We start from the raw sequence: 26,278 nt of genomic DNA, 5'->3' as shown, positions 1-26,278 counted from the left end.
GCGAGTGTGAGGAGCTGGGAGCAAGAGGCGCAAGGAGCTGAGAGTGAGAGGGTGTGCTGCTGGAGGACTGAGGAGCACAAGCGTTATCAGACACCAGGTCCTGTGGTGAGCATAAGGAAGGTGTTTGGCGGAGGCCATGGGGAAGTAGCCCAGAGAGTTGTAGTTGTCATGCAGCTATTACAGGAGGCACTATAGACAGCTGCAGTCCACAGGGCCCTGGGCTGGAACCCGGAGTAGAGGGCGGGCCTGGGTTCCCCCCAAACCTCCCAATTAACCTGGACTGTGGGTTCTTCCAGAGGGGAAGGTCTCTGGGCTGTTCCCTAACCCACATGGTGAATCTCTGAGGCAAGAAAATCTGCCAATAAGCGCAGGACCCACCAAGATAGAGGAGGAACTTTGTCACATTCATTAGGACTGGCTGTGGTGTTAACACACAAAGAGGCACTAGAATTTGTAATCAGCAGGTTGAATTGGGGTTTCTGGCCACATGCAACAGGATTGTTTGTGCTCCTCCAAGGTAAAGATGCCTTGGGGGCTGCCAGAAATAGGAGTTTGTATGTCTCTATGTATGTGGGCTTGCACTTTCCCCTCTAGTGAGCATGCCTTGTGGCCCAGAGACTAAGGGCTCCCTCCTTATACATGGGGGTGTGAATGGGCTGTATAATTTGTACAGTTCTCTGCACCTGTGATGCTGCATACACCTTTGTGTTGTTTTTCTCCTAGAAAATGTTATAAAAAACAAACAAACAGAAAACCCCCACACCAAATAAATTGTCCTGTTCATATGTCTCACCCCATGAATGATGGACAAAAGAAATGGATTTCTAATCTTTGTTCTTCCCATCAACACCCTCTTTTTTTAAAAAACGTAGAATTGTTTAGTTTCCAGGGAGGTTAGGTTGGCTGATCTGAGGGAGAAAAGGGGACTCTTGAAGCAGAAGGAGCCAAAGGGTCATTGCATAAGGGGAAAGATGTTAATTGGGGGGGGGTGAGGGGGGGAGAGACATGTGACTTTGCCTTCATCCCCAAAGTGGAGACTGCGGATACTGTTTGGGGGTGCATAAGGGAAGGGTACAGCGAAACTAGACACTTGCCGTCTTGTGGATGTGGAATGAATGAGCTACCAACAGCCTCCCTTTTTCTACCACCACTCCAATCAGGGATTAAAATGTCACCTACCAAATATTGGTTTGGCTTTAGAAAGGCTCAGGGAGAGGGAATTAGGGACCCATTTTGGGCCAGTCTCCTGCAGTGTGTCCTCTTCCCTTTTCTCCGTGCTAAGCTTTCTGTATGAGGGGAATATGCACTGATAAAGTTTTGAGGATAGTACTTTGAAGGGCTAATGCCTTCCTCTACAGAGCAAAAGAGTAAGGAGAGCACCAGGATGTCTCCCCAGAGACGCTTTTATTTCCTTAGCCCTTTCTTCACTGATTTCAGTGAAGTCTTCCAGATTCTCCTCAATACAGTAAAGGATTCCAAAGCAGAGCCATTCTTTCTGTCCATCCTGCAGCACCTTCTGCTGATCCGCAACGATTATGAAGCCAGGTAAGGAGGGGAGCTTTGTGCTGGGCCTGCTGGAAGAGATTCCAGCAGTGTGTGGGAGAAACAGGCACTTTCTTGGAAAAAATAATCCCAACGACACATATATAATGATGGGTTCTAAATTAGCTATTGCCACTCAAGAAAAAGATCTTGGAATCATCATGGATAGTTCTCTGAAAACTTCAGCTCAATGTGCAGCAGCATTTGAAAAGGCTAACCATGTTAGGAACTGTTAGGAATGGGATAGCAAATAAGACAGAAAATGTGATAATGCCACTATATAAATTCACGGTATGCCCACACCTTGAACGCTGTGTCCAGTTCTGGTAGCTCCATCTCAAAAAAGGATATAGTGGAACAGGAAAAGGTTCAGAGAAGGGCAACAAGGATGATCAAGGGTATGGAACATTGTCCATATGAAGAAAGACTAAAAAGATTAGAGCTGTTCATCTTAGAATAGAGATGATTATGGAGGGATATGATAGAAAAAAATCATGAATGGTATGGAAAAAGTGAGTGGAGAAGTGTTATTTACCCTTTCCCACAATGCAAAAATCAGGGGTCACCTGATGAAATTAATAAGCAGCAAGTTTAACGAGAGAGTACTTTTTCCACACAATGCATAATTAGCCTATGGAACTCATTGCCATGGGATATTGTGATGTCCAAAAGTATAACTTGGTTCAAAAAAGAATTAGATAAGTTCATGGAGGATAGAGCCATCAATTAGCCAAGATAGTCAGGGATGCAATCCCATGCTTAAGGCAACCCTAAACCTCTGACTGCCAGAAGCTGAGAGGAGAAGACAGTGATGGATTACTTCAACTGCCCTGTTATGTATGCTCCTCCTGAAGCTCTGGTATTGACCACCGTTGGAAGATGGGATACTGGACTAGATGGACAATTGGTCTGACCCAGTATGGCCAGAATGATCATGGGGGGAAAAGGATTGGAGGTTGCATAGAAGGCAGAGTTTAGAAAGTTCTGATAGCCCCAGGGTAGGCAGAAGATGAGGGATTGCAGTGTACTACACAGAATAAAACGAGTTGGGCCTCTGACCTAGCTTGTTCAAAGAGGATGCCTCACTGTCTGAGAAACAGACAATGTCTAAGAAATCCTTTTCTGCAAATGGAAACGTTTCCTTTGCAAAGATTGACACTACACGGGTGTGGTGGGCAGTTCTAGAATGTGAGAGTACTCAGCTGTGCACAGAATGGAACATCGACATTAGTCAAGCAACACTGACCTTGAAAAAGCTCCAAGAGTTTATAGGGAAAGCAAGAGAAGAAAACAATGTAAGTTGATACTAAAGGAAAGAAGCAGTCTGAACACCACCTTCATTTGTTGGCACACCTGCCTGAACTGTTTTTTCACATCCTCTGATGTTGCCACAAAATTGCAGAGAATAGATGTGGAAGCTACTGGCCAGTCTGCCTGTTTCAGCAAATGGTTCAGTAGATGGTTCTTCAACCAAAGAACTATCTGGCGCGAGAGCAAGATTTCTTAGGCTTGTCCAACCAAAGAAGATTATTTCTGCAACAGAACTGGAGAGAAGATGGCAGAGAATCTTGTGGGAAGCACTTTGTGTTTCATATAAGAGAACAAAACCAAAACTAAATCTGTTGATAGAGCTTCAGACGACTGGATTGCCTTTTAATGGTGCTAGAGCAGTGTTTTCAGTTGCTGGGTTGTGACCCCCTGGAGGGTTACAAAAGGTAAACAGGATGTTGTGAGGTTGAAAATTTTGTTAGAAGCTAAAAGCAAAGAAAATCTTACTCCCCATATACCTTTACTCTTCAAGGTCAAGTATTCTCTGTCAACCTCCTGAAACAACACACACATTATATAGACTTATTGTTATCATTGATAAATTTTTTTTCTTTGATACTAAATGTAAGGGAGTTGCAAAAAATTTTGCCTTCAGATAAGGGTTCTCCAGGCTGAAAAGGTTGAGAGAGACTGTTCTAGAACAAGCAAAACTAGACTCCTGCTTTGTGAAAAATTGTTAAACATCCAGCAACTGCCATAGATATGGTTCTCAAAAGTGTAACCTGGCTAAATGTCTTTGGGTTTATCTACCCTGCAATTAAAAACCTACAGCTGGCCTGTGACAGCTGACTTGGGCTTGTGGGCTCAGGGTGCAGGGCTATTTCATTGTAGTGTAGACTTCTGGGCTTGGACTGGAACCCAGGCTCTAGGACCCTGTCAGGTGGCAGGGTCCCAGGGACTGGAGGCCAGGCTCTGGAACTCTCCCACCTCGCAGAGTCCTAGAGTCCAGACTCCAGTCTGAACCTGGAAGTTTACACTTCAATGAAATAGCCCTGCAAGTCAACTGGTAGGGACCAGCTGCGGGTGTCTTAATTGCAGTGTAAACTTTCCCTTAGAGCTAAACTTGTTCCCTGGGACAATTTGATACCAGCTAATGCAGCTTCAAGAACAGCTTGATTTTTTTTTTTTTTTTTTTTTTTTTTTTTTTTTGCTGTTTCCAAAATGCTCTAGGTTGTATTCAGTCTGGTACTTAGAGGTGGGCATGAAAAGATTATTCCATAGAGACCCAAACAGTCATCTTATATAACCTGGCCAAAGGTTCTGATTTGTCATTAGGAGACAGTGACAGACAACTTAAAGTTGACTGTGTTCTATGGCTTTTGGTAGCTGTTAGAAAATCCCTTGCCAGAAGACTTCTGTTCTGTTATAATACCACCAAGTACATTTAAATGAGGTGAGTTGGCCCCAGCAGTGTCGGGCTGTATCTGTGTATATCCTCTACCACGGTGGTTTTCAAAATGCGGGTTGTGACCCAGGCACTGGGTTGCAGTGACTCTGGTCAGGAGCCGTTAAAAGTCCCGTCGACGGTGCTGTCCGGCTAAGGCAGGCTGGTTCCTATCTGTTCTGACACTGCGCTGCACCCTGGAAGCATCCAATAGCAGGTCCAGCTCCTAGGTGGGGAGGCCATGGGGCTCTGCGTGCTGCCCCTACCCCGAGCAGCAGCTCCATACTCCCATTGGCCGGGAACCAGCCAATGGGAGCTGTGGAGAGGGAAGGGGGGCCTGCAGGTGAGAACCGCACAGAGCTGCTTGTGCACCTCTGCCTAGGAGCCAGACCTGCTGCTGGCTACTTCTGGGGTGCAGCGCGGTCCGTGGTGCCAGGACAGGCAGGAAGCCTGCCTTAGCACCTCCGCTGCGCCACTGACCAGGAGCTGCCCGAGGTAAGCCCACGCCCCAACCCCACACCCCAATCCCCTGCTCCAGCTCTGAGCCCCTTCCTGCACCCAAGCCCCTTCCTGCACCTCAAACCCCTCATCCCCAACCTCATCCCAGAGCCTGCATCCCCAGCTCAGAGCCCTGACCCCCTCCCACACCCCAATCCCCTGTCCCAGCCCTGAGTCCCCCCAAACCCAGAGCCCCCTCCTGCACCCCAAACCCCTCATCCCTGGCCCCAAACCAGAGCCTGCACCACCAGCCCAGAGCCCTGACCTCCCACACCCCAACCCCTTGCCCCAGCCCTGAACTCCCACACCCCAAAATCCTCATCCCCAGCTCCATTGGATCGGGGGCATCAGCAGTTTTCTTCAATTGGGTCGCCAGTAATAAAGTTTGAAAACCCCTTCTCTACGACGTAGCCTTGGTATGCTGTATTTATAGTGAAGGATTTTATATTGAGTAATCTTCTCTAGCTGAAGATATTAATATTTTCCAAGAAATGACTCCCCCTCCCCACCCAACGGAATTGTGGAGTCCACCTCCTTAAATAATCTGTTTTCCTTAATTATTTTTAGCCTTGAGTGTGCCTATGTTTTGGGATATCTGTGTAGTGTGTTGCAAGTAAAGAGACATGGATCCCCTTTCTGAATGTAATATCATTAATGTGGCTATCTTGACTAACTTGAAGATAATTCATTATAGATACACAACTTAAAAAAAAAAGAGGTTTAGGTTGGAAGGAAGTTTGTTAGGAGCAAATTGAAATAATCCATACTAATTATCTCACTAACCAGCATTGTATACATTAATAATCTGTCTAGAAAGGTGCCACCAGACTCCTTGTTGTTTTTGTAGATACAGACTAACACGGCTACCCCCTGATACTTGTCTAGAAATTGTTTTTCAAACTCATTGTTGAGGAATAGCTCCTGTTGGTTTGGAATTAAAGTAGTCTGCTGCCATCAGGTGGAGTTAGCTTGCCACAAGAAGGATGGAGCTCTGATCCAAAGAGAGAGGCTCATAATGGAGGGCAGAGAGTAGAAGGACATGAGACTAGTTCATAGAGTTTCTATGGAGCGATGGAGAGGCTAATTGCCCAGGTTTGTGAGAATGACAAGGCAGACAGGAATAAAGAAATGGACAGTTTGGAGCATAACCTACAATGTTCTAGGTATGTAATGTGATGGTGTGGTGGGTATGTAGCTCTTGGTTCTTCTTTGGCAGCTGCTTGTAACAGAGGCCATGTGGCATACCAAGATGTTTTACCTGGAGACCTAACTTGCTGAAGAGACCAAGTTTTGCTGTTCCGATATTATATTTGCTGCAGAGCCTTTGTAAACTTCTCTGTGGGGCCCCTGAGTGCGTGGTACCCATGGTTTGCAGGTGTATGTCCTCATAGAGCCCTGTTAACACTGTTTCCTTTTCTTCTCTTTCCATAGGGCTCAGTACTATAAGCTAATTGATGAATGCATTTCCCAGATAGTTCTGCATAAGAATGGTGCTGATCCAGACTTCAAATGCAAGCACCTCAACATTGACATCGAGGGATTAATAGGTAAGTCCTGAAGCTGTTCATTTCACAATCAAAATGAACCCAGTCTGATGTGGTTCCAGAACAGCCCTATTATTTAGTCCCTCAACTAAATAATAGTTTGAGCTGTTGACCAACAGAACTTCCTGCCTCTCTGCATGTTTCTCTGGTTCTTCCTCCTTGAGAATGGGCTCTGCCATCACAACTAATAGGCTCAACCGGAGCCCATTTTCTGAGGTGACTTTTCTGTTGCATTCTGCACTGGGAGTCTGGATGTGGGCCATTCCATACCTCTTCATTTGGGGCTTGCCTTTCACCACACACCCTCTGCCCTGTACTGTGCTCGGCTGGGCACCTTTCTGTCAGACTAGATTAGAAAACAGATCACTTACAGCTTTCCCCCAAGGCCACCATGAGTACTTCATGCTGTGGCCAGCAGAGGGCATTGTAAGTGGAAGCAGAGCCAATGGCATGTCTCCTGGAAACTAGTACTGAGTCCATAGTGCTGTCACTGGTTGCCTCACTCAGTGAGGGAAGACTGTAAGGGGTACATTATGCTTTGTGTGAGGGAGGAGGACTTCCAGAAAAAACTGTTCTTTGAGTGGTTGCAGACTTGTATTCCACTCATGAGTGGGTGCCCAGTGCATCAAAGCAAGAGAACATTGCTTAGCAGTTCACATCAGGGTGGCGCTCACACCATCTGGCCTCCATAGATTCTCTCATGGATATTTAAGTGTGGTGCTGCCCTGACCCCACTCAATTCTTTCTCACTGCCCATGGCTTGAGTTGGAGCATTCTGGGTGGTATTTACTTCACTCTTTTGTCACACCAGGGACAGTATTTGAAACCTGGTGAAGACATTGCACCAGGCAACAAAAATACCCAACTGACTAATCTAACACTAAGGTATTACTACTACTACTACCAGTCAGAGTTTCTCTCTGTTTTTTTGTATGTAGCTAGTTTATAGTTAGTAGTACTAACTATATACAAAAAAGCCAAGAGAAACTCTGATTAGTAGTAGTAATACCACCTTAGTGTTAGATTAGTCAGTTGGGTATTTTTGTTGCCTGGTGCAATGTCTTCACCAGGTTTCAAATACTGTCCCTCATGTGGGATAGCTATCCTCAGTTCTTGTTGTGCCTGGGAGGATCTGATCTTCTGGCCTCTCAGAGGCCTTTGGTGCTGCCATGAGGCTCTGACTTTTCTCCAAGGAGAAGAAGAGACTGTTGTTCTTTTTCTCCTCTCCCGAGAGAGAAGTCTCATAGAACTGACTGTAGTCACTCCAAGATTCAGGGAGATTCTTCATCTTCTTCTAAGAGTATGAAGAAGGAAGCAAGGATTCCTTGAGTAAGCAGGGAAAAGCAGGGCTGTCTGTTTGGTCTTGGGAACCATATTATTGACTACAGTACTGTCAGCAGGCTGCTGTTGAGTCTGGTACTGACAGCGTCAATATCAGCATCGAGCATGTCAACACCACAGGCTTATCAAGCAGATGCAGGTTTACTCTGCCTCTTTGTGCTGGACTTGCCTGTTGTACAGGAGTCTTCAGCTGGGGTGGAGTCTTCTGCAATCCTGGGACCATCTGGTTTGATTACCTCAGAATACAAGCTGTTGCAGGTGTCCTCTCTGGCACTACTTAAAAACCAGACTGTGGAGACAAGATCACTCTCCCTGAGGTACCCATTTTTGGTCCTGATACCATCTTCGGCCTTGGAGACAATGTCCGCTTCTACAGGCTGGAGCTATGGGTGTGGTACTGGTTTCTGGTTTGGTACCAGTGTCTCTTCCAATACGAAGTGTTAGTGCTGCCTCAAAGACAGTGCCAGTATTCAAAGCACTGACTTCTCTGTCTCCTTTGGTAACAATGCAGCCCACATACTGGGTTTCCCATGAGTCATGGCATGTGATGGCTCCACCGATGTGGCTCTTCTTTTCTCTTTGGAGGGTCCTCACATTCAGTGTCATCTTCCACATCTCCTCTTTCATCCAGGCATCAGATTTGAAAATCTTCACGACCTCCGTGGGATCACCATCAGTACCAGGATTGGTACTGTTTTCTTAGTAAAGATAAGGGTCTTGGCCTAGTTCTTACTAGCCACTAATGCCATATCTTGTTCTTCAGTGGCATTCATGCAACCCTTGGGATACCCCCTTGATCTTCGGAGTCTCAGTCCTCGGTTCATTCCAGGGAGCAATTATCAAACCCTCCTGCTGTCTCACCTCCTGACCCAATTAGCTAGAGATGCATACTGGGGTTGCTCCCCGTGAGCTGAGTCAGTCTGAACCTTCATTGCAGGAGAAAGCAGGGTCACAGCAGGTCCCATTGGACTTGCTTCCTCCTCCATCTTCTTCACAGGACGATTCCACTATACTAGATTCCTCTTCTCCTGTGCCTGAGGACTTTAAATCGTATCAGGATCTCCTGAGGCAAATGGCTACAGCGTTGGGCATTCAGGCAGAGTTTGTGCAGGAGAATACCCATCAGTTGGTAGATGTTCTCTGGTCTTCAGCTCCAGGGAGGGTAGCACTCCCTATAAATGAAGTGCTTTTGGAAGCTGCAAAGACTTTGTGGCATACCCTAGCTTCTTTACTGTCCACAGCAAAGAGTACTGATAAGTGGTATTCTGGCCTTATGCAGGGTTTCAAGTGCTTGTACTCGCATCCAGCACCTAACAATCTTGTTATAATGGCAGCAAATGAGAGGTTGCAATGGGAGATTTAAGACAACCCCTAAATACAAAGAGTCTAAAAGGTTACATTTAATGAAAAGAAAAATTTATTCAACCTCTTCTTTAGAATCTGCACCACTGTTGTCAAAATGTGGTTTTGTAAATTGGGAGACTACATCCAAATCTGTGGCTAAATTACCAGAATTCTCCAGGAAGAGTTTAAGGCTTTCATTGCGGAGGGTCATCTAGTGGCAAAGCTGTCACTGCGATCAGCACAGAATGTGTGTTGGACCCCTCCTCCAGAATTATGGCCAGATGTGATTGTAGAGCCATTAGCCATTATCTTTGAAAACTTGAGGCAATCGGGGGAGGTCCTGGATGATTGGAAAAAGGCAAATATAGTGCCCATCTTTAAAATAGGGAAGAAGGAGAATCCGGGGAACTACAGACCGGTCAGCCTCACCTCAGTCCTTGGAAAAATCATGGAGCAGGTCCTCAAGGAATCCATTTTGAAGCACTTGGAGGAGAGGAAGGTGATCAGGAACAGTTAACATGGATTCACCAAGGGCAAGTCATGCCTGACCAACCTGATTGCCTTCTATGATGAGATAACTGGCCCTGTGGATATGGGGAAAGCGGTAGACGTGATATACCTTGACTTTAGCAAAGCTTTTGATATAGTCTCCCACAGTATTCTTGCCAGCAAATTAAAGAAATATGGATTGGATGAATGGATTATAAGCTGGGCAGAAAACTGGCTACATCGTCGGGCTCAACGGGTAGTAATTGATGGCTCAATGTCTAGTTGTCAGCTGGTATCAAGCAGAATGCCCCAGGAGTCGGTCCTGGGGCCAGTTTTGTTCAACATCTTCATTAATGATCTGGATGATGGGATGGATTGCACCCTCAGCAAGTTCGTGGATGACACTAAGCTGCGGGGAGAGGTAGATAACGCTGGAGAGTAGGGATAGGGTCCAGAATGACTTAGACAAATTGCAGGATTGAGCCAAAAGAAATCTGATAGATGTATTGGAGCATAAGCTTTCGTGGGTGAATGCCCACTTCGTCGGATGCATGATTGGAAAAAGGCATGCATGCATCCGACGAAGTGGGCATTCACCCACAAAAGCTTATGCTCCAATACATCTGTTAGTCTTAAAGGTGCCACAGGACTCTCTGTTGCTTTTTACAGATCCAGACTAACACGGCTACCCCTCTGATACAAGAAATCTGATGAGGTTCAACAAGGACAAGTGCAGAGTCCTGCACTTAGGATGGAAGAATCCCATGTACTGCTACAGGCTGGGGGACTGACTGGCTAAGCGGCAGTTCTGCAGAAAAGGACCTGGGGATTACAGTGGTCGAGAAGCTGCATATGAGTCAACAGCGTGCCCTTGTTGCCAAGAAGGCTAACTGCATATTGGGTTGCATTAGTAGGAGCATTGCCAGCAGATCGAGAGAAGTGATTATTTCCCCTCTGTTTGGCACTAATGAGGCCACATTTGGAGTATTGCATCCAGTTTTGGGTCTCCCACTACAGAAAGGATGTGGACAAATTGGAGAGAGTCCGGCGGAGGGCAAGGAAAATGATTAGGGGTCTGGGGCACATGACTTATGAGGAGAGGCTGAGGGAACTGGACTTATTTAGTCTGCAGAAGAGAAGAGTGAGGGGGGATTTGATAGCAGCCTTCAACTACCTGAAGGGGGGTTCCAAAGAGGATGGAGCTCGGCTGTTCTCAGTGATGGCAGATGACAGAACAAGGAGCAATGGTCTCAAGTTGTAGTGGGGGAAGTCTAGGTTGGATATTAGGAAAAACTATTTCACTAGGAGAGTGGTGAAGCACTGGAATGGGTTACCTCAGGAGGTGGTGGAATCTCCATCCTTAGAGGTTTTTAAGACCTAGCTTGACAAAACCCTGGCTGGGATGAATGAGTTGGGGTTGGCCCTGCTTTGAGCAGGGGGTTGGACTAGATGACCTCCTGATGTCTCTTCCAACCCTAATCTTCTATGATTCTGTGAAAAGAGCTTTATGGTTACAGAACTCTGGCATAGCTCCTGAGGTCCAGTGAAGTATGGAGAACATACCTTTGGATAGTTGGTTTTTGTTTTCAGAAAAGGGGGATGAGACACTACATTTCTTTTAAGGACTTTGGAGCTACTTTACGTGCATTGGAGGTTTATAGCCTTGAGATTCAGAGGCATCGTTATGTAGATCTGTAGCTACGGCAATATTGTCAGTATTCCCAGCTGTATTTCAGGCAGTTGGCATGCCCTGCCACATTGCAGGACTTCTTCAGGAAGAGACATAAGGCACAGAGGAGAAGGCCTTCTGGTTCTAACTTCAGATATGCAGTCAATTTGACTCGTATCAAGTTCATCTTACCAATCATCACCTTCCACACCAATTCCCTACCATTTTGGGACAGACTGTGTTCCACTTCTACAGAGCTTGGGAAACAATAATTACAGACAAATGGGTCCTAAGGATCCCATTGCAGGATCAGATTATATGAGCTAATTCCTGTCTACTTCCCCTTCCCTTCCCCGATCCTCAGGGATACCTCTCATGAGTCACTGCTCCTACAGCAGATCCAAGCTCCTTGCACTTCAGGAGCCATAGAAGAAGTTGCCCTTCAGCACCAGGGAAAGGGATTCTGCCTCCACCTACTTTTTGATCTCCCAAGTTCCAGGGAAAAGTGGGGCCTGTTCTGGACCTTAGATGTCTCAACAAATATATCAAATGTATGAGATTCCATATGGCAACCTTAACTATAATTCTCCCTGCATTACAGCACAATTCTGGTTTGCTTCCCTTGCCCTTCAGGACGCTTACTTCCATATGGTAATTGTCCCAAGCGACAGGAAGTTCCTGAAATTCCTAGCGGTGGGCCAACATTACCAATACATGGTTCTCCCCTTTTGCCTGTCATCATTGTGTGTCTGCCAAATGCATGACCATAGCGGCAGTCTATCTCAAGGGGATGGGAATGCATGTCTTCCTGTACATAGACAGTTGGCTAGAGTCATGGATCCACAGGTCCAGTGCTCTTGAATGGCTCTGGAGCTGTCTCTGGGAGGACCCCTTCAGTGTGTCAGCCCCCTCAGGGTCACACTCTTTCACTGGGGTAAGGCCCTTGACTTCACTATCTCCTGAGACTGAACCTCGGGAGCCCCGCTTCACGCCGTGAACTCCCTGTAGCAAGTCCACCTGGATTGGACGCTGGAGGGAGACTTACACACCCAAAAGGAGCAATGAACCCCTAATTTCCTTAGTCTGGAGTGACTCTTAGCCAGCGGTGTCAAAGCAGATGGGTTTATTAGATATTTGGAACACAGCGTTAGAAGGTCTTTAGTTAACACAGAGAACAGAAAGTTACAGCAGAGCCCATTTGGGTCAGTCCCAAGCCCAGAGCTCTTTCTGACCCATCTGTAGTTCCAATCCAGAAGCTTCTCTCTCCCTCCAACAGCCCACATGTAACAACCCCAAGGGGCCCCTCAGTAGTCCTTTGTTGTTCTTCTTGGGTAACATGGTCACCTGACCATCCTCCTTAGCCCTTTTGTTCTCCAGCTGGTCACACCCGTCTGGCTTCCTGCAGAGGGTGGGCCATCCATGGTCGTTAGTTGCTAGGTACTAAGTGTCTGGGCCATTGGAGTGGCCATTGTCTTTTATTGGGCTCTCTATGGGCATGGGCCCAGACCCAGACAGCCAGGGATTAGTCATACCTGGATCTCTGTAAGAGTAAACAACCTTTTCCCCGCACCTTGTTAACCGTGCAGCACATAGGGGAAACTGAGGCAACCACAATATTCATCCAAAATATTATGAAAAATTCCCACTCCATCCCAGCTAGTGAGGGATAAAGCCAAAGAACAAGTCCTCCACGTCGAGTTCACATTGGATCTCTTCGATCAGCTGGGGCTGATTTTGAACAAGGCAAAGTCGGCATGAATTCCAGCACAAAAAATAGAGTTGATTGGGGCCCTAATAGACTCACGAGTTCAAGGGCCTTTCTCCTGCAAACAATTTGCTACCTGTGTCTGTCCCTCTAATCTCACCTTTCAACTATGATCTGTGTATGTCTGATCTTAGGCAGTGTGCACTTACGTAGTCCATCATGCGAGTTTGTGCCTTCATCCTCTTCAGTTGTGGTTGAAGTTGGTCTGTTGCTCAACTTGTCAGTCATTGGACAGGTTTATCCAAATGCCACCAGTAATCTTGGAGTCCCTACAGTGGTGGGCAGATCAGAGAAATGTATGTGAAGGTGTTCCTTTTGCCTGCCCTCCACAAGCCAGGATGATAGTCACCAATGGCTGCAAAACAGGTTGGAGGACACATCTCAGGACATTGAAAATTCATGGTTTGTGGACAAAACAGAAAACTTTCCTGCATATCGCTGTCCTGGAGCTTCAATCAATTTACAATGCATGCCGAGCCTTCCGGGCTCAGGTGAAGGGCTCAGTGGTTCACATATTAACCAACAATACCACCATAGTGTATTATGTGAACAAGCAGAGAGGAGCCATTTCAATCAGCTCTTCAAGGAAGCAATAAAAATTAGGCACTTTTGCATCAAGGAGGACGTTCCCACCTCCATACGCTTATAAAGTGCTCAGAATCAGTTGGCCGATCACCTAAGCAGGAGTTTTTCCCAAAGGCACGAGTGGTTCATGAAGAGCAATGTGCTGAGGTCCATTTTCAAAGAATGGGGCATTGCAACGATTGACCTGTTCACAAAAGACAACAGGAAATACTGTTAATTTTATTCTCAAGCAAGTCTCAGTCTGTGCTCATTAACTGACTGTAAATTGGGGATTGGCCCTGATGTATACCATTGTCCTCATCTCACTCATCCCTCAGGTAATTCTCAAACTGAAGTTGGATAACAGGAAATGCAGTTAATTTTGCTCTCAAGATTGTCTTAGTCTGGACTCATTAACTGACCTTCGTAGTCTGTCTGTTCAACCTCCTAGATCTCTTCCCCTCATTCCCAATCTGCTGACACAACACCACCATGATCAGATATCTGCACTTCACTGTGTGGATGCTGCATGGTTAGATGAGAGAGAAGAACAGTGAGTCCTGCTTAATAGAATATTTTCTACTATTAGGTCTACCTATTTGGCGAAGTGGAAGCATTTTTTGGTTTGATCATTGGTCCAGGGCATTTGGCCAATGCCAACATGTATTCCAAAGATTGTGGATTACTTGTTACATCTTAAGTCTTCAGGTCAGTTGCTCAGCTCACTGAGGGTCCACTTAGCGGCAATGTTGGAGTCTCAATGTTTCATCCTCCAATCTCTGAGGGAAGTCAGCATTTTCCAACTCCATAATGGTTAGGTTTCTGAAAGGTGCTGTCCACCTCCTTCTGTCTGTTAAAGAATTGATTCATCTCAGTACTATCCTGGCTGCTCTCATGAGTCTTCTGTTTGAGCCCCTAGCTACTTGCTCTGTAATTTCTTTGCCAAAAGATAGCTTTCTTGTTGCCAAAACTCCCACGAGGAGAATTAGTGATCTGCAGGTCTCTGTTTACTTAGTTTCTCAATGGCACGGGCCACACCCTAAGATTTTGCTTGACGTGATGTCTCAATTTCACCTTAACCAAACTATATACTTGCGGTATTTTTCCCTAAGCCTCATTCAAATGCCGATGAACAGTGTCTTCATTCCTTGGATGTGGCCTTCTGTGTGGAAGGGGGAACTAGACCAGGGGTCTCAAACACACGGCCCGTGGGGTTCTTTCGTGCGGCCCGCCAAGCTCCCCACGCTGCTCCCTGAAGCAGCTGGACTAGATACTGGACCCTGGACTAGATACTGGCATAGTCTGGGGCTTTTAAAAAGAAAAAAAGCCCTTTTCTTTACAGGTGTGTCCTACTGCTTTTTAGCACTCAGGCTTAGTGTCCGTTCTAAGTACTACCGTCCCTGCAGCCCCAGGAGCGGGGGAGTAGAGGGCTATGGGCTCTCGCTTCCAGGCACTGTCCCCCGCAGCTCCCATTGGCTGGGAACGGGGAACCGCGGCCAATGGGAGCTTTGGGGGAGGTACCTGGAGGAGCAAGAGCAGCACATGGCGCTGTTCCCTACCCAAACCCCACCCCCGGGACTCCGGCTGCTTCCTGGAGCGGAGTAGAGCGGAGCGGGGCCAGGGCAGACAGGCAGGGAGCCTGCCCTGGCCACAGGGCGTGGCGCTGCCACCCCGGAGCTGCTCTAGGTAAGCAGCGCCGGGCCGGAGCCCGCCCCCCACACCCCAGTCCCCTGTCCGGAGCCCCCTGCCACATCCCACACCCTCCCGCACCCCAACTCCCTGCCCTGAGCCCCCTGCCGCACCCTGCACCCCGAGCCCCTGTCCCCCAGCCTCACCCCTCCTGCCCCCCACACTCCAATTCCCTGCCCCCCACACTCCAATTCCCTGCCCCCCACACTCCAATTCCCTGCCCGGATCCCCCTGCCATACCCTGCACACCTCCTGCACCTCAACTCCCTGCCCTGAGCCCCCATCACACCCCGCACCCCTCCTGCGCCCCCTGGGGTCAGGGAGGGGGCAGAGTTGGGGTGAGGACTTCGGGGAAGGGGTTGGAATGGGGGCAGGGAAGGGGCGGGAAGAGGCGAGGCAGGGGCAGGTCCTCATGGAAGGGGTGGAGTGGGGGTGGGGCCGGGGGCAGCAAGGGGTGTGTGTGTCAGTGATGCGGCCCTCGGGCCAATGCACTAGTCCTCATGCGGCTCTTGTGGTCATTTGAGTTTGAGACCCCTGGATTAGAGTGTTTCAGGCATCATCTTGGCCTTTTGTCTCCTGTGCATATTGGATGAAGGGTCAGGTGGTTTCTGCCCAGTTTCCAGAAGGATTACTTCCTGTATTATGACAGCATGTGGGGTAGCTCAGACCATGTCTGCACAGAGACTAGTGGCTCATTCAGGGATCCAGGTGACTTCAGTCCTGTTTCTCAGTGATGTTTTTATATTGAACAGTTGCAGGGCCACCCCCTGGTTTTCCATATATACTTTGACCAAACACAGAATCATAGAATCGTAGGACTGGAAGGGACCTCGAGAGGGCATCTAGTCCAGTCCCCTGCACTCATGGCAGGACTAAGTATTATCTAGACCATCCCTGACAGGTGTTTGTCTAACCTGCTCTTAAAAATCTCCAATGATGGAGATTCCACAACCTCCCTACGCAATTTATTCCAGAGCTTCACCCCCCTGACAGTTATGAAGTTTTTCCTAATGTCCAACCTAAACTGCCCTTGCTGCAATTTAAGCCCATTGTCTTTTGTCCTATCCTCAGAGGTTAAGGAGAACATTTTTTCTCCCTCCTCCTTATAACAGGCTTTTATGTACTTGAAACCTGTTATGTCCCCTCTGAGTCTTCTCTTCTCCAGACTAAACAAACCCAATTTTTTCAATCTTCCCTTATAAATCATATTTTCTAGACGTTTAATCATTTTTGTTGTTGTTCTCTGGACTTTCGCCAATTTGTCCAAATCTTTCCTGAAATGTGGCGACCAGAAATGGACATAATACTCCAGTTGAGGCCTAATCAACGTAGAGTAGAGCGTAAGAATTACTTCTTGTGTCTTGCTTACAACACTCCTGCTAATGCATCCTAGAACGATGTTTGCTTTCTTTGCTACAGTTTTACACTGTTGGCTCATATTTAGCTTGTGATCTACTATCACCCCCAGATCCCTTTCTGCATTATTCCTTTCTAGGCAGTTATTTGCCATTTTTTATGTGTGCAACTGATTGTTCCTTCCTACGTTGAGTACTTTGCATTTGTCCTTATTGAATTTCATTCTATTTACTTCAGACCATTTCTCCAGTTTGTCCAGATCATTTTGAATTTTAATCCTAGCCTCTAAAGCACTTGCAGACCCTCCCAGCTTGGTATTGTCCACAGACTGTATAAGTGTACTTTCTGTGCTGTTATCTAAATCATTGATGAAGATATTGAACAGAACTGGACCCAGCATTGATCCCTGTGGGACCCCACTTGATATGCCCTTCTAGCTTGACTGTGAACCCCACTGATAACTACTCTCTACGCTATTACAACTGTGTCTAGATTGATGTAGACTTTGGAAGGGCTGTTCTGCAGTTGTTATTTAAGTGGACTCCGAGCCCCATCTCCATTGTTTACTGCTTGAGAGTCACCTGAATGGAATACATGTTTGCAACCACTCGAAGAGGGGAAAAAAATAGTTACTGCCTGTACTGTAACTGTTGTTTGAGGTATCGGTGCAGATGTGTATTCCCACCCTCCGACACCTCTGTATCAGTCTCTCCATCTGAGAGTCTGGTGCAAAGGAACTGAGGGAGGTCATGGTGGGACCACCTTTAAATACCATGGGAGGGGCTTTGAGGGCCAGAGGATGTGAGTGCCACCCTGATAGGCACTGTTAAGGAAAGCTATCTGGTGTGCACACACTTGAGTGGAATACATGTCTGCACCCACATCTTGAAGAACAATGGTTACAGGACAGGTAGATAATTGGTTTTTGTTTTATGTGCCAGACTGAGTAAAAAGAAAGGTCTGTCTTCAGCAGAGGATGCTGTACAGATTGTGTTGCAAGGTTGTGAGTGGTAAACTCCAGCCAGGACTGAGTACTGCACTGGGGAAAGTGGTATTGGGGGTCGGAGGACTGTCTCTAGCAGGGGCATGTAAGGGTTATGTGCATTGGAGAAGGAATAATTTTGGACACTATTGTGTGCCTAATTGTGTTTTTCCCTTTTTGTAGATAACCTGATTGATCAAACGAAGGTGGAGAAAAGTGAGGCTAAAGCAGTGGAGCTGGAGAAAAAGGTGTTTGGCTGGGGGTGGGAAGAGATGGGTATGGTATAGGCCCCTGAGCACTGTGATTAGAGATTGGGCTGCAGATGCCATCAGACGGGGCCTTCCATTAGTTCCATGCAGCAGAGCTGTGGTTAATAACCACTGAGCTCTGCATTTGACCTTTATCTCTGGGGAAGAGCCACATGTTTACTTTTTAATTTAAAAAAGGATGTAGTTGTCACATTAAGGGGAGATAGTGTTCAGGGCTGTGCTGCTGGGCATATGGGCCCACACACTTCTCGCACTCTCAATCAGTCTGACAGTCATCTGCAGGTCCTGCCTGATAGGCATTAATTGAAGCTGTGGTTGGATGTAATTAAAAGGTTCACCTCTTGTCACAGCCGTGAAAACAGCTGCCTTCAGACAGTGCCAAGAATTTGTAATGCATTTTCTCTATGTGAAGAGTTTATTTGTGTGCATTTCAGTGTAAATATGGACTCCTTCACTTGGAGACTCTGTCCCAGAGCCTGTGACTATCAGATTGGAGGCTAGGAACTTCTTCCCTGTTCTCCTTGGCCTTTTGGATTGGGCAATAGAATAAATCTTATCCTCTTGCAATGTGAGGGATGTCTGTGTGTTGAGGGTGGTTCTGGACTTTGAGAAGACTGGAGGGAAAGCAAGAGGAAGTAATTGTCTCATGCACATAATCTCCTAACCCAGAGGTGGCCAACCTGAGCCGGAGAAGGAGCCAGAATTTACCAATGGACATTGCCAAAGAGCCACAGTAATACGTCAGCAGCCCTCCATCAGCTCTCCCCTGCCGCTCCCAGTGCCTCCCTTCCACCGGCAGCCCTACTGATCAGCGCCTCCCCCTCCCTCCCCGCACCTCCCGATCAGCTGTTTCATGGTGTGCAGGAGGCTCTGGGGAGGAGGGGGGAAGAGTGAGGGCACAGCAGGCTCAGGGGAGGGCCTGGAAGGGGTGGAGTGGGGGCAGGACCTATGGCAGAGCCAGGGGTTGAGCAGTGAGCACCCCCCGGCACATTGGAAAGTTGGTGCCTGTAGCTCCAGCCCAGAGTCAGTGCCTATACAAGGAGCCGCATATTAACTTCTGAAAAGCCGCATGTGACTCCAGAGCCACAGGTTAGCCACCCCTGTCCTAACCCATAATGCACGTTGTCCCGCAGCTGGACTCAGAACTGACTGCACGGCAGGAGCTTCAGGTTGAAATGAAGAAGATGGAAAGTGACTTTGAAAAGAAACTCCTGGATTTAGATGCAGAGAAGCAATTCCTGGACAAGGAGAAACAACAAATTACCCTAGAGAAGCAGAGTTTAGAAGATGAAGTCTCCAAGAACAGCAAGCAGGTAATGTTCAAGCTGGGCTGGGGGTATGGACTATAGTACCTTGGAGAGCATTGCCATCTTGCTAAACAGCCTGCAGCACCCTGGAGAATTCTGTCTTTCAACTGGGCAGAGGAAACATTCAGGCTGGCATATGCGGGGCGGGAAGGGGGGGAATTGTCACAGATACACAGGATGTGAACTACTTCCCAGCTTTTGAACAGTCCCTCGGACAAACCTCTTCTGTGTAGCATACCCCCAAGGAGTTTCACTCTTCCTTCAGAGTAGGCCACATGGCCTCAACACCCCCAAGATTCAACCTCTGGGCTCTAGCACTCCTGCTTCACATAGTGAGCTCTGCTCAGCGAGTCCAGTTGAGAGAGACTCCTGGTCAGAGACTTGTACACTCTTCAGGGACCCATTCACCTCAGCAAGTATTTGCAGGGACACTTGGCAGCCTTTTCAAAACAGAGTAGGTTTTATTTGTAAACTGGGTCACGGCACTGTACGTTCTCAAGTTAGCATAGAGAAATAAAGGTTAAGATGTAGTCCATCTGGCCAAGCCAGAGCAATCAGCCAGCCAAGCTGCTATAGACTCCATTCCGGTCAATCTCTTTCTCTCTGTCCATCCCAGGTGAGAGCAGTTGAGCTGCTTTAAAAATCCAACTCTCTCCGCTTCCTGTCAGCTCTCAGTCCTTTGTTCAGGCAGAGCCACGCTGTGTTCACATTCTCCTCCTGACAAAGCTTGCAGCTGTTAAGTGTTCATATTTGGCACTTCCATTGTCTCTCTGATTTGGTTCGGTTTTAACCAGTGCTTTAATGACCCTTTCATTCCATCCAGACAGCTAGGTGGCATACACACCTCATGTGTCCTGCTCTGCTCCGAGAGCAGACTTAATTTACCCTTTTGTCCCACGGTGTAGCAGTGCAAAGTACAGAGGGAAAGTGAAGCACATATAGTCTTCCTAAAACATTACAGAAAATTCAACCCCTTTAAAAAAAAAAAAGGGCAGCAGGAGTAAAAATAAGGCTGGCAGAAGTCTAGCAGCAGGGTGGGGCTATCCAGTTTATTGCACTGAATGCAGGATGTATGATTACCTGGCTTCTGGGCAGGTGGCATATGTGTGCACTTGGTGCAAGCAGTTCATGGTCCTCAGAGACCAAGTACCAGCTCTTGAGACCAGAGTGTGTGAACTGGAGAAGCTAAGTGAGACAGAGGTGTACATAGATGAGACTTTCCTGGACACAGTAGAGTGGTTGCACCTCCAGTCTGACAGCCTCTGCACTGTTGAGGAGGATGAAAGTCTTGGGGAAGGAGAACAGCAAACTGGAGCGGAGGGAAACAATTCCATAGTTGGGACCGTCCTTTCAGATGATGTCATGATAGCCTCTCGCATTAAAGATGCCCTGCCAGGGGAGGTAACCCCAACTATTAGGAAGAGACATCATAGTAATGGGTGATTTGATCATTACAAATATAGATAGTTGGGTTTGTGATGACTGGGAGAACCACATGATAAATTGCCTGCCTGGTGGGAAAGTGGGGGGGAAGGGATAGCTCAGTGGTTTGAGCATTGGCCTGCTAAACCCAGGATTGTGAGTTCAATCCTTGAGGGAGCCATTTAGGGATCTGGGGCAAAAATCGGTCTGGGGTTGGTCCTGCTTTGAGCAGGGGGTTGGACTAGATGACCTCCTGAGGTCCCTTCTAATCCTGATATTCTATGATTCTATGAAGGTTGCAGATCTCTCGAGACATCTAGACAGATTATATGCCAGTGCTGGAGAGGAGCCAGTGGTCAGGTGACCGTGACATAGGGAAAAGTAGGAGAGAGGTCCTGGTGACCCAATTTAGGCTGCTAAGTAAGAGATTAAAGACCAGGACCTCCATGGTTGCATTCTCTGAAATGCTTCCAGTTCCATGCGCAGGGCCAGGAGAAAATCCAGAGAACAACAACAAAAATAATTAAAGGTCTAGAAAACATGACTTATGAGGGAAGATTGAAAAAATTGGGTTTGTTTAGTCTGGAAAAGAGAAGACTCAGAGGCGATATGATAACAGTTTTCAAGTACATAAAAGGTTATTACAAGGAGGAGGGAGAAAAATTGTTGTTCTTAACTGATGAGGATAGGACAAGAAGCAGTGGGCTTAAATTGCAGCAAGGAAGGTTTAGGCTGGACATTAGGAAAAACTTCCTAACTGTCAGGGTGGTTAAGCACCCTGGTTGTGGAATCTCCATCATTGGAGATTTTTAAGAGGAGGTTAGATAAACACTTGTCAGGGATGGTCTAGATCAGAGGTCGGCAACCTTTCAGAAGTGGTGTGCCGAGTCTTCATTTATTCACTCTGATTTAAAGTTTCACATGCCAGTAATACATTTTAACATTTTTAGAAGGTCTCTTTCTATAAGTCTATAATATATAATTAAACTATTGTTGTATGTAAAGTAAATAAGGTTTTTAAAATGTTTAAGAAGCTTCATTTAAAATTAAATTAAAATGCAGAGCCCCCCGGACCGGTGGCCAGGACCCGGGCAGTGTGAGTGCCACTGGAAATCAGTTTGCGTGCTACCTTCGGCACGCATGCCATAGGTTCCCTACCCCTGGTCTAGATAGTATTTACTCCTGCCATGAGTGCAGGGGACTGGACTAGATGACCTCTTTAGGTCCTTTCCAGTCCTATGATTCTATGAAATGGGGCTTCCATTGTTTCTGATTCCACCATGCTGAATTTACATAGGAGACAGGTAGGTAGCTGTGACATTCCCTCCTGTCTGGGCAGACTGTACCGCCTAATATTAAGGAGTATCCATAATTCTTTATATGGTGTTAATACATACATTTCACAATATTAATCTGTGTGTCATTAGCTTTGAGGAAAAAATCTCACTCTATACACTTTTGTAATACAGTAATATTGTGTACAATTAACTGATTCAGTTGTTTATCACTTGAGCTTCAGCCCCCTCCCCCACCCATCTTTATATACAAGTAAACCTTTGAAATGAATCCTTCTGAAAAGTAAAGGAGACCAAGCTGCTTCTCTCCTGGTGAGTGTAGACTCCATGCTATCTTCTCCCCCACTTGTTAGTGTGAGGTTTGCCTCCATCCCTTGTTAGCTTGCTGGGTCTGTTTATTGCTTATATGTAAATTGAGGTAAACACACATTTCTTCATTTAGAATAGAACAGATTAACAACTCCCCCAATACACGTGGTTTACACACACGTTATTTATAATTACAGCACATATTCAGAACTCTTAATGCCCACTGCATACATACATCACGCAAGAATATTAATGATCAATAAGTTATTAGTTTTCAGAGGATATCTTCCAAGACCTATTTTGTACAAAGATTATTACAATAGTGTGTAGGGTGTGAATATAGGGGTGCTTAGTATCACACCATTAAATTGCCCATTGTTGGTGACAGAGCTTGGACTAGAGCATGCATTTTCAGAGTTCCAGTCCAGTGTCCTAATCCTGAGACCCCAGAGCATTCTTCTTGTCTTCCCATCTGGCCTGACACACACGAGCATTAGCAAAGGTTATTTTTATGTGTTAATTAGTTTTCTTCAGGTCCCTCTCTGCCATGCTAGGTCTCCTTCCACCAACCTAGTGCTCATGCCCTGCTTCCTCTTGGGTTGAAAATTAATTGCTATGTTAATTTCGATGGAATAAGAGGGCCCAAAGACACAACTCTGTCACTGTAAAACACCGAACAGTTATACATGGTTTGGTTTGGGGTTTTGAGGGCAGAGACCTCAGCTTGCCTAGTCCCATCACAAACATGTTAGAAACTTCATGCCAAGGTTTGGAAGATTTTTGATTGGGATACACAAGAGAAAAATAATCAGAAACAAAACCTAAAGCATTTAAATTTAAATAGAGTAGTTATGCAAACCAAACTTAATCCAAACTTAGCAAAAGTCCCTTTTTCAGAGAGAGGCTAATAATCCTCCTTAATGGAGAAAAAAGGCTTAGTTCTGTCACTGAATTTTGAGTTAATTGTTGCCGTCAATAGCGTTTACTTTCTCAGCAGACAGACATAAAAAGGAGAGAAGAGGTTGGAAAAGGTGGGGGAAATACGGCTTTTTTTATTGAGGTTCTCAGGACTCTTGTCCACTAGTTAGACTAATTTCTAACACACCGATTTTGATCTGTTAATTTCTGATTCCATTCTTGTTTATAGTTCATGACATCAACACAGTCCTTGCATCCTATTACTAGCCCTCCATGTTAAAAACTCATCCAGACTTTGTCTCCTTTTTGTACGTTGCTCTATCAACATTAATTGTTATAGGTTATTGTAATGTTTTATCAACTTTCACCCACTTTCCAGCAACTGAGCTCACAACTGGAGTAGGCCTGCTCCATCCCGATTATTATAACAGCACTCAGGACAGTCTCTCTGAGACTTATTTCTACTATTTGTTTTTATTTGTTATTTACTGTAACTTGCACTGTTAGCTGACCCGATTCTGCTTGCTACTGCAGTGCAGCCTGCTTAGTGGACAGTGGTATCACATGAAATTTACATTTTCCTGCATCCATCTGGTTGTAGGAGGACTTACATCCACTCTCTCAAAGGTACAGTATATGGAGAAAACACATAGATAACAGCATTCAGCAGGGTACCAGTAATTCTCATGCTAATGACCTGTGATGAAGAGAGTAGGACCTTAAAAAATTACTAGTCCACAAGTATGATATTGTTTTAGATATGGTCTCCTGTCTGCCCTACAGGGCTGGGAATTAGATACTCTGCTAATTTTGCTTGTTTTGCTCTTCTTTCTTCAGATCGTTGAGTTATCGAAGGAGCTTGAAGATACTAAGAGGGAAATTGCTGCTATCTCTTCTAAAGCTGCATCTGCCCCACCTCCCCCGCCGCTCCCTGGGGCGGCTGCGGTCCCACCGCCTCCCCCGCCGCTCCCTGGGCCGGCTGCGGTCCCGCCGCTCCCTGGGCCGGCTGCGGTCCCGCCGCCTCCCCCGCCGCTCCCTGGGCCGGCTGCGGTCCCACCGCCTCCCCCGCCGCTCCCTGGGCCGGCTGCGGTCCCACCGCCTCCCCCGCCTCCCCCGCCGCTCCCTGGGGCGGCTGCGTTCCCACCGCCTCCCCCGCCGCTCCCTGGGGCGGCTGCGTTCCCGCCCCCTCCCCCTCCGCTCCCTGGTGGTCCTGGGATCCCGCCCCCTCCCCCTCCGCTCCCTGGAGGTCCTGGGATCCCACCGCCTCCTCCAGGAATGGGTGCCCCTCCTCCGCCCCCTGGGTTCAGGAGCTGGGGAGCCCCTGCACCTCCAGCTCTCCCCTATGGATTGGCTCCAAAGAAACAATATAAGCCAGAGGTGCAGCTGCGGAGACCTAATTGGTCTAAGGTAAGACCTGCTAACCTATCTTCCAGCACCGTTCTGTGCCAGGTGCTGTCGCCCACTCCATATTCTCTCCATCCTTCAGAAATGTGCGACTTTATCAGGCATCCTCTGTGGTGTATGAGGGGAGGGGAGAGGAAACCACCTGAGGAACAGGGGTGTCTGGTGGCTAATGGAGAGCAAGAGCTTCTTTTGTGGATCAGGCCTCCCCTGTAATGTAGCAGTGTCCCTGTGCTGGAGTGATGCCAAGGAGCATTCTGTTTCCTCTTTAGCCTGCAGCTGCTGATTAATGGACTCTGTGGTGTTTAATTTCATTTAATTTCACTTGTATTATTTATTGAATGTTTTCTGCCCTCTGCCTTGGAGGAGGTGTTTTGAAGGCAGCACCATGGTAACAACCAATTTAATAATCACAACCCTTCTAAAATATGCAAGCAGTAGATAATTACCCTGCTGTAGAAAGCACAGGCTGCTTTGTCATTTAAATTAAAAATTTTCTCCCAGGTGTTTGGGTTTGGTTTTTTTTGAACCGGGACAAAGATATGAATATGTGTGTGAGCAGAATTGTTGCCATGCTAATGTCCACCACAAGCAGGCAGCAAGTGTGCACAGCCCAGTCAAGCTGGCACCAGAGAGCCTGTGGGCATAGCAAGGAGGCTGGCCTCCTCTTTCCTGCTGCATGCTTATTTGGTTTATTAGCACAGAAACATTGCTCAGTGGGTTAATATACTAGCCTTCCACTTTGGAGGATCTGCATTCAAATCCTTTTCAGCCAGAACTGTAGCCAAGTTTGGTGGTCTCAGTGATCATGTGTATGTATCACAAAATTGATGTGCAGTTGAGCCCAATTGACCTTGTCTGCTCAGGAGAGGCCCAAAATTGGAATTGGCAAAGCAGTATGAGGACCCAGGACTAGACTAAGAACAAGTCTTCTGCAGATCAGAATATAGGTGAATTGGCAGAACTGTGTGTAATCCAAGGTCTGGGATATCCTGGTGTGCTACAGGCCAGGATTGTGGAGCATTAGCAGAGCTGTGTGGAGGTCAAACAGTAACAAACGTTGAACCTGTTTGCTCCTCGTCGACAATGTGGAAGTGTTACTGGGGTCGTCCTCTTTCAGCTTTACGGCCTAATGTGCTGGTGCTGATTAAAAGAGGCAGAATTACTAGTAGGAACAGACTTTCTGGTGGTGATGGTGGGTGTAGTGGTAATTGTATCCACTGCTTGTATTTTGATTGTGCCCTTACAGTTCCAGATGCTGTCTCATTTCCATAGAGAGACAGTCTCTGACCTTAAGAGCTTACAATACAAGAAGTCAAGTAGCTTAAGATGAGTGGTGGAGAGGGATAAAACATACAGTCCAAATATGTACTTTAAACTATCCCCACAGGCCTCTCAGTGTAATGTTAGTTATTTAACTTCTTGTAGAGAGGGCATGGTAGAAGTAGCTCTTGAGAAGTGATTTGAATGAGAATGTAGAGGCTCTGAGGGGTCAGTTCAGGGGAAGAGTGGCATGGAAGATGCTGTTGTAAAAGAAGACACAAGGCTGGCATTGTTGTGGGAAGCAGTGTAATACACCTCTACCCTGATATAACGCGGTCCTCGGGAGCCAAAAAATCTCACTGTGTTATAGGTGAGACCGCGTTATATCGGGGTAGGGAGAGGAACCGCTCCCCGCCCCAACTCACCTCTACCTCCGCCGCCTCCTCCTTGAGCGCGCCGCTGCCACTCCACTTCTCCCTCCCTCCCTGGAAAAGAGCGGGCCAATAGAAGGATTCAGAGTGTGTAGGGGAGAGACATGGGAAGAATGACTGGTACAGAATATGATCTCAGCAGCTACATTTGGTGTGGGCTGGAGAGG

General features: G+C 46.9%; 1 protein-coding gene across 1 annotated transcript in view; it reads left to right on the top strand.

Annotated features, from left to right (window-relative positions):
• Positions 1–26,278, top strand: part of DIAPH1 (diaphanous related formin 1) — a 150,190-nt gene that overhangs the window by 62,040 nt on the left and 61,872 nt on the right. Inside the window, exons 12-16 of the mRNA XM_054038167.1 lie at positions 1,429–1,545; positions 6,185–6,300; positions 17,680–17,744; positions 18,899–19,078; positions 23,854–24,423. Of these exons, the coding sequence (XP_053894142.1) occupies positions 1,429–1,545; positions 6,185–6,300; positions 17,680–17,744; positions 18,899–19,078; positions 23,854–24,423 (1,048 nt within the window). The remainder of the gene's footprint in view (positions 1–1,428; positions 1,546–6,184; positions 6,301–17,679; positions 17,745–18,898; positions 19,079–23,853; positions 24,424–26,278) is intronic.

Source organism: Malaclemys terrapin, chromosome 8 (assembly GCF_027887155.1).
Source record: "Malaclemys terrapin pileata isolate rMalTer1 chromosome 8, rMalTer1.hap1, whole genome shotgun sequence".
Classification (NCBI taxonomy): domain Eukaryota; kingdom Metazoa; phylum Chordata; order Testudines; family Emydidae; genus Malaclemys; species Malaclemys terrapin.
The sequence above is the reverse complement of the archived record's forward strand: the minus strand, read 5'-3'. Positions and strand labels throughout refer to the sequence as shown.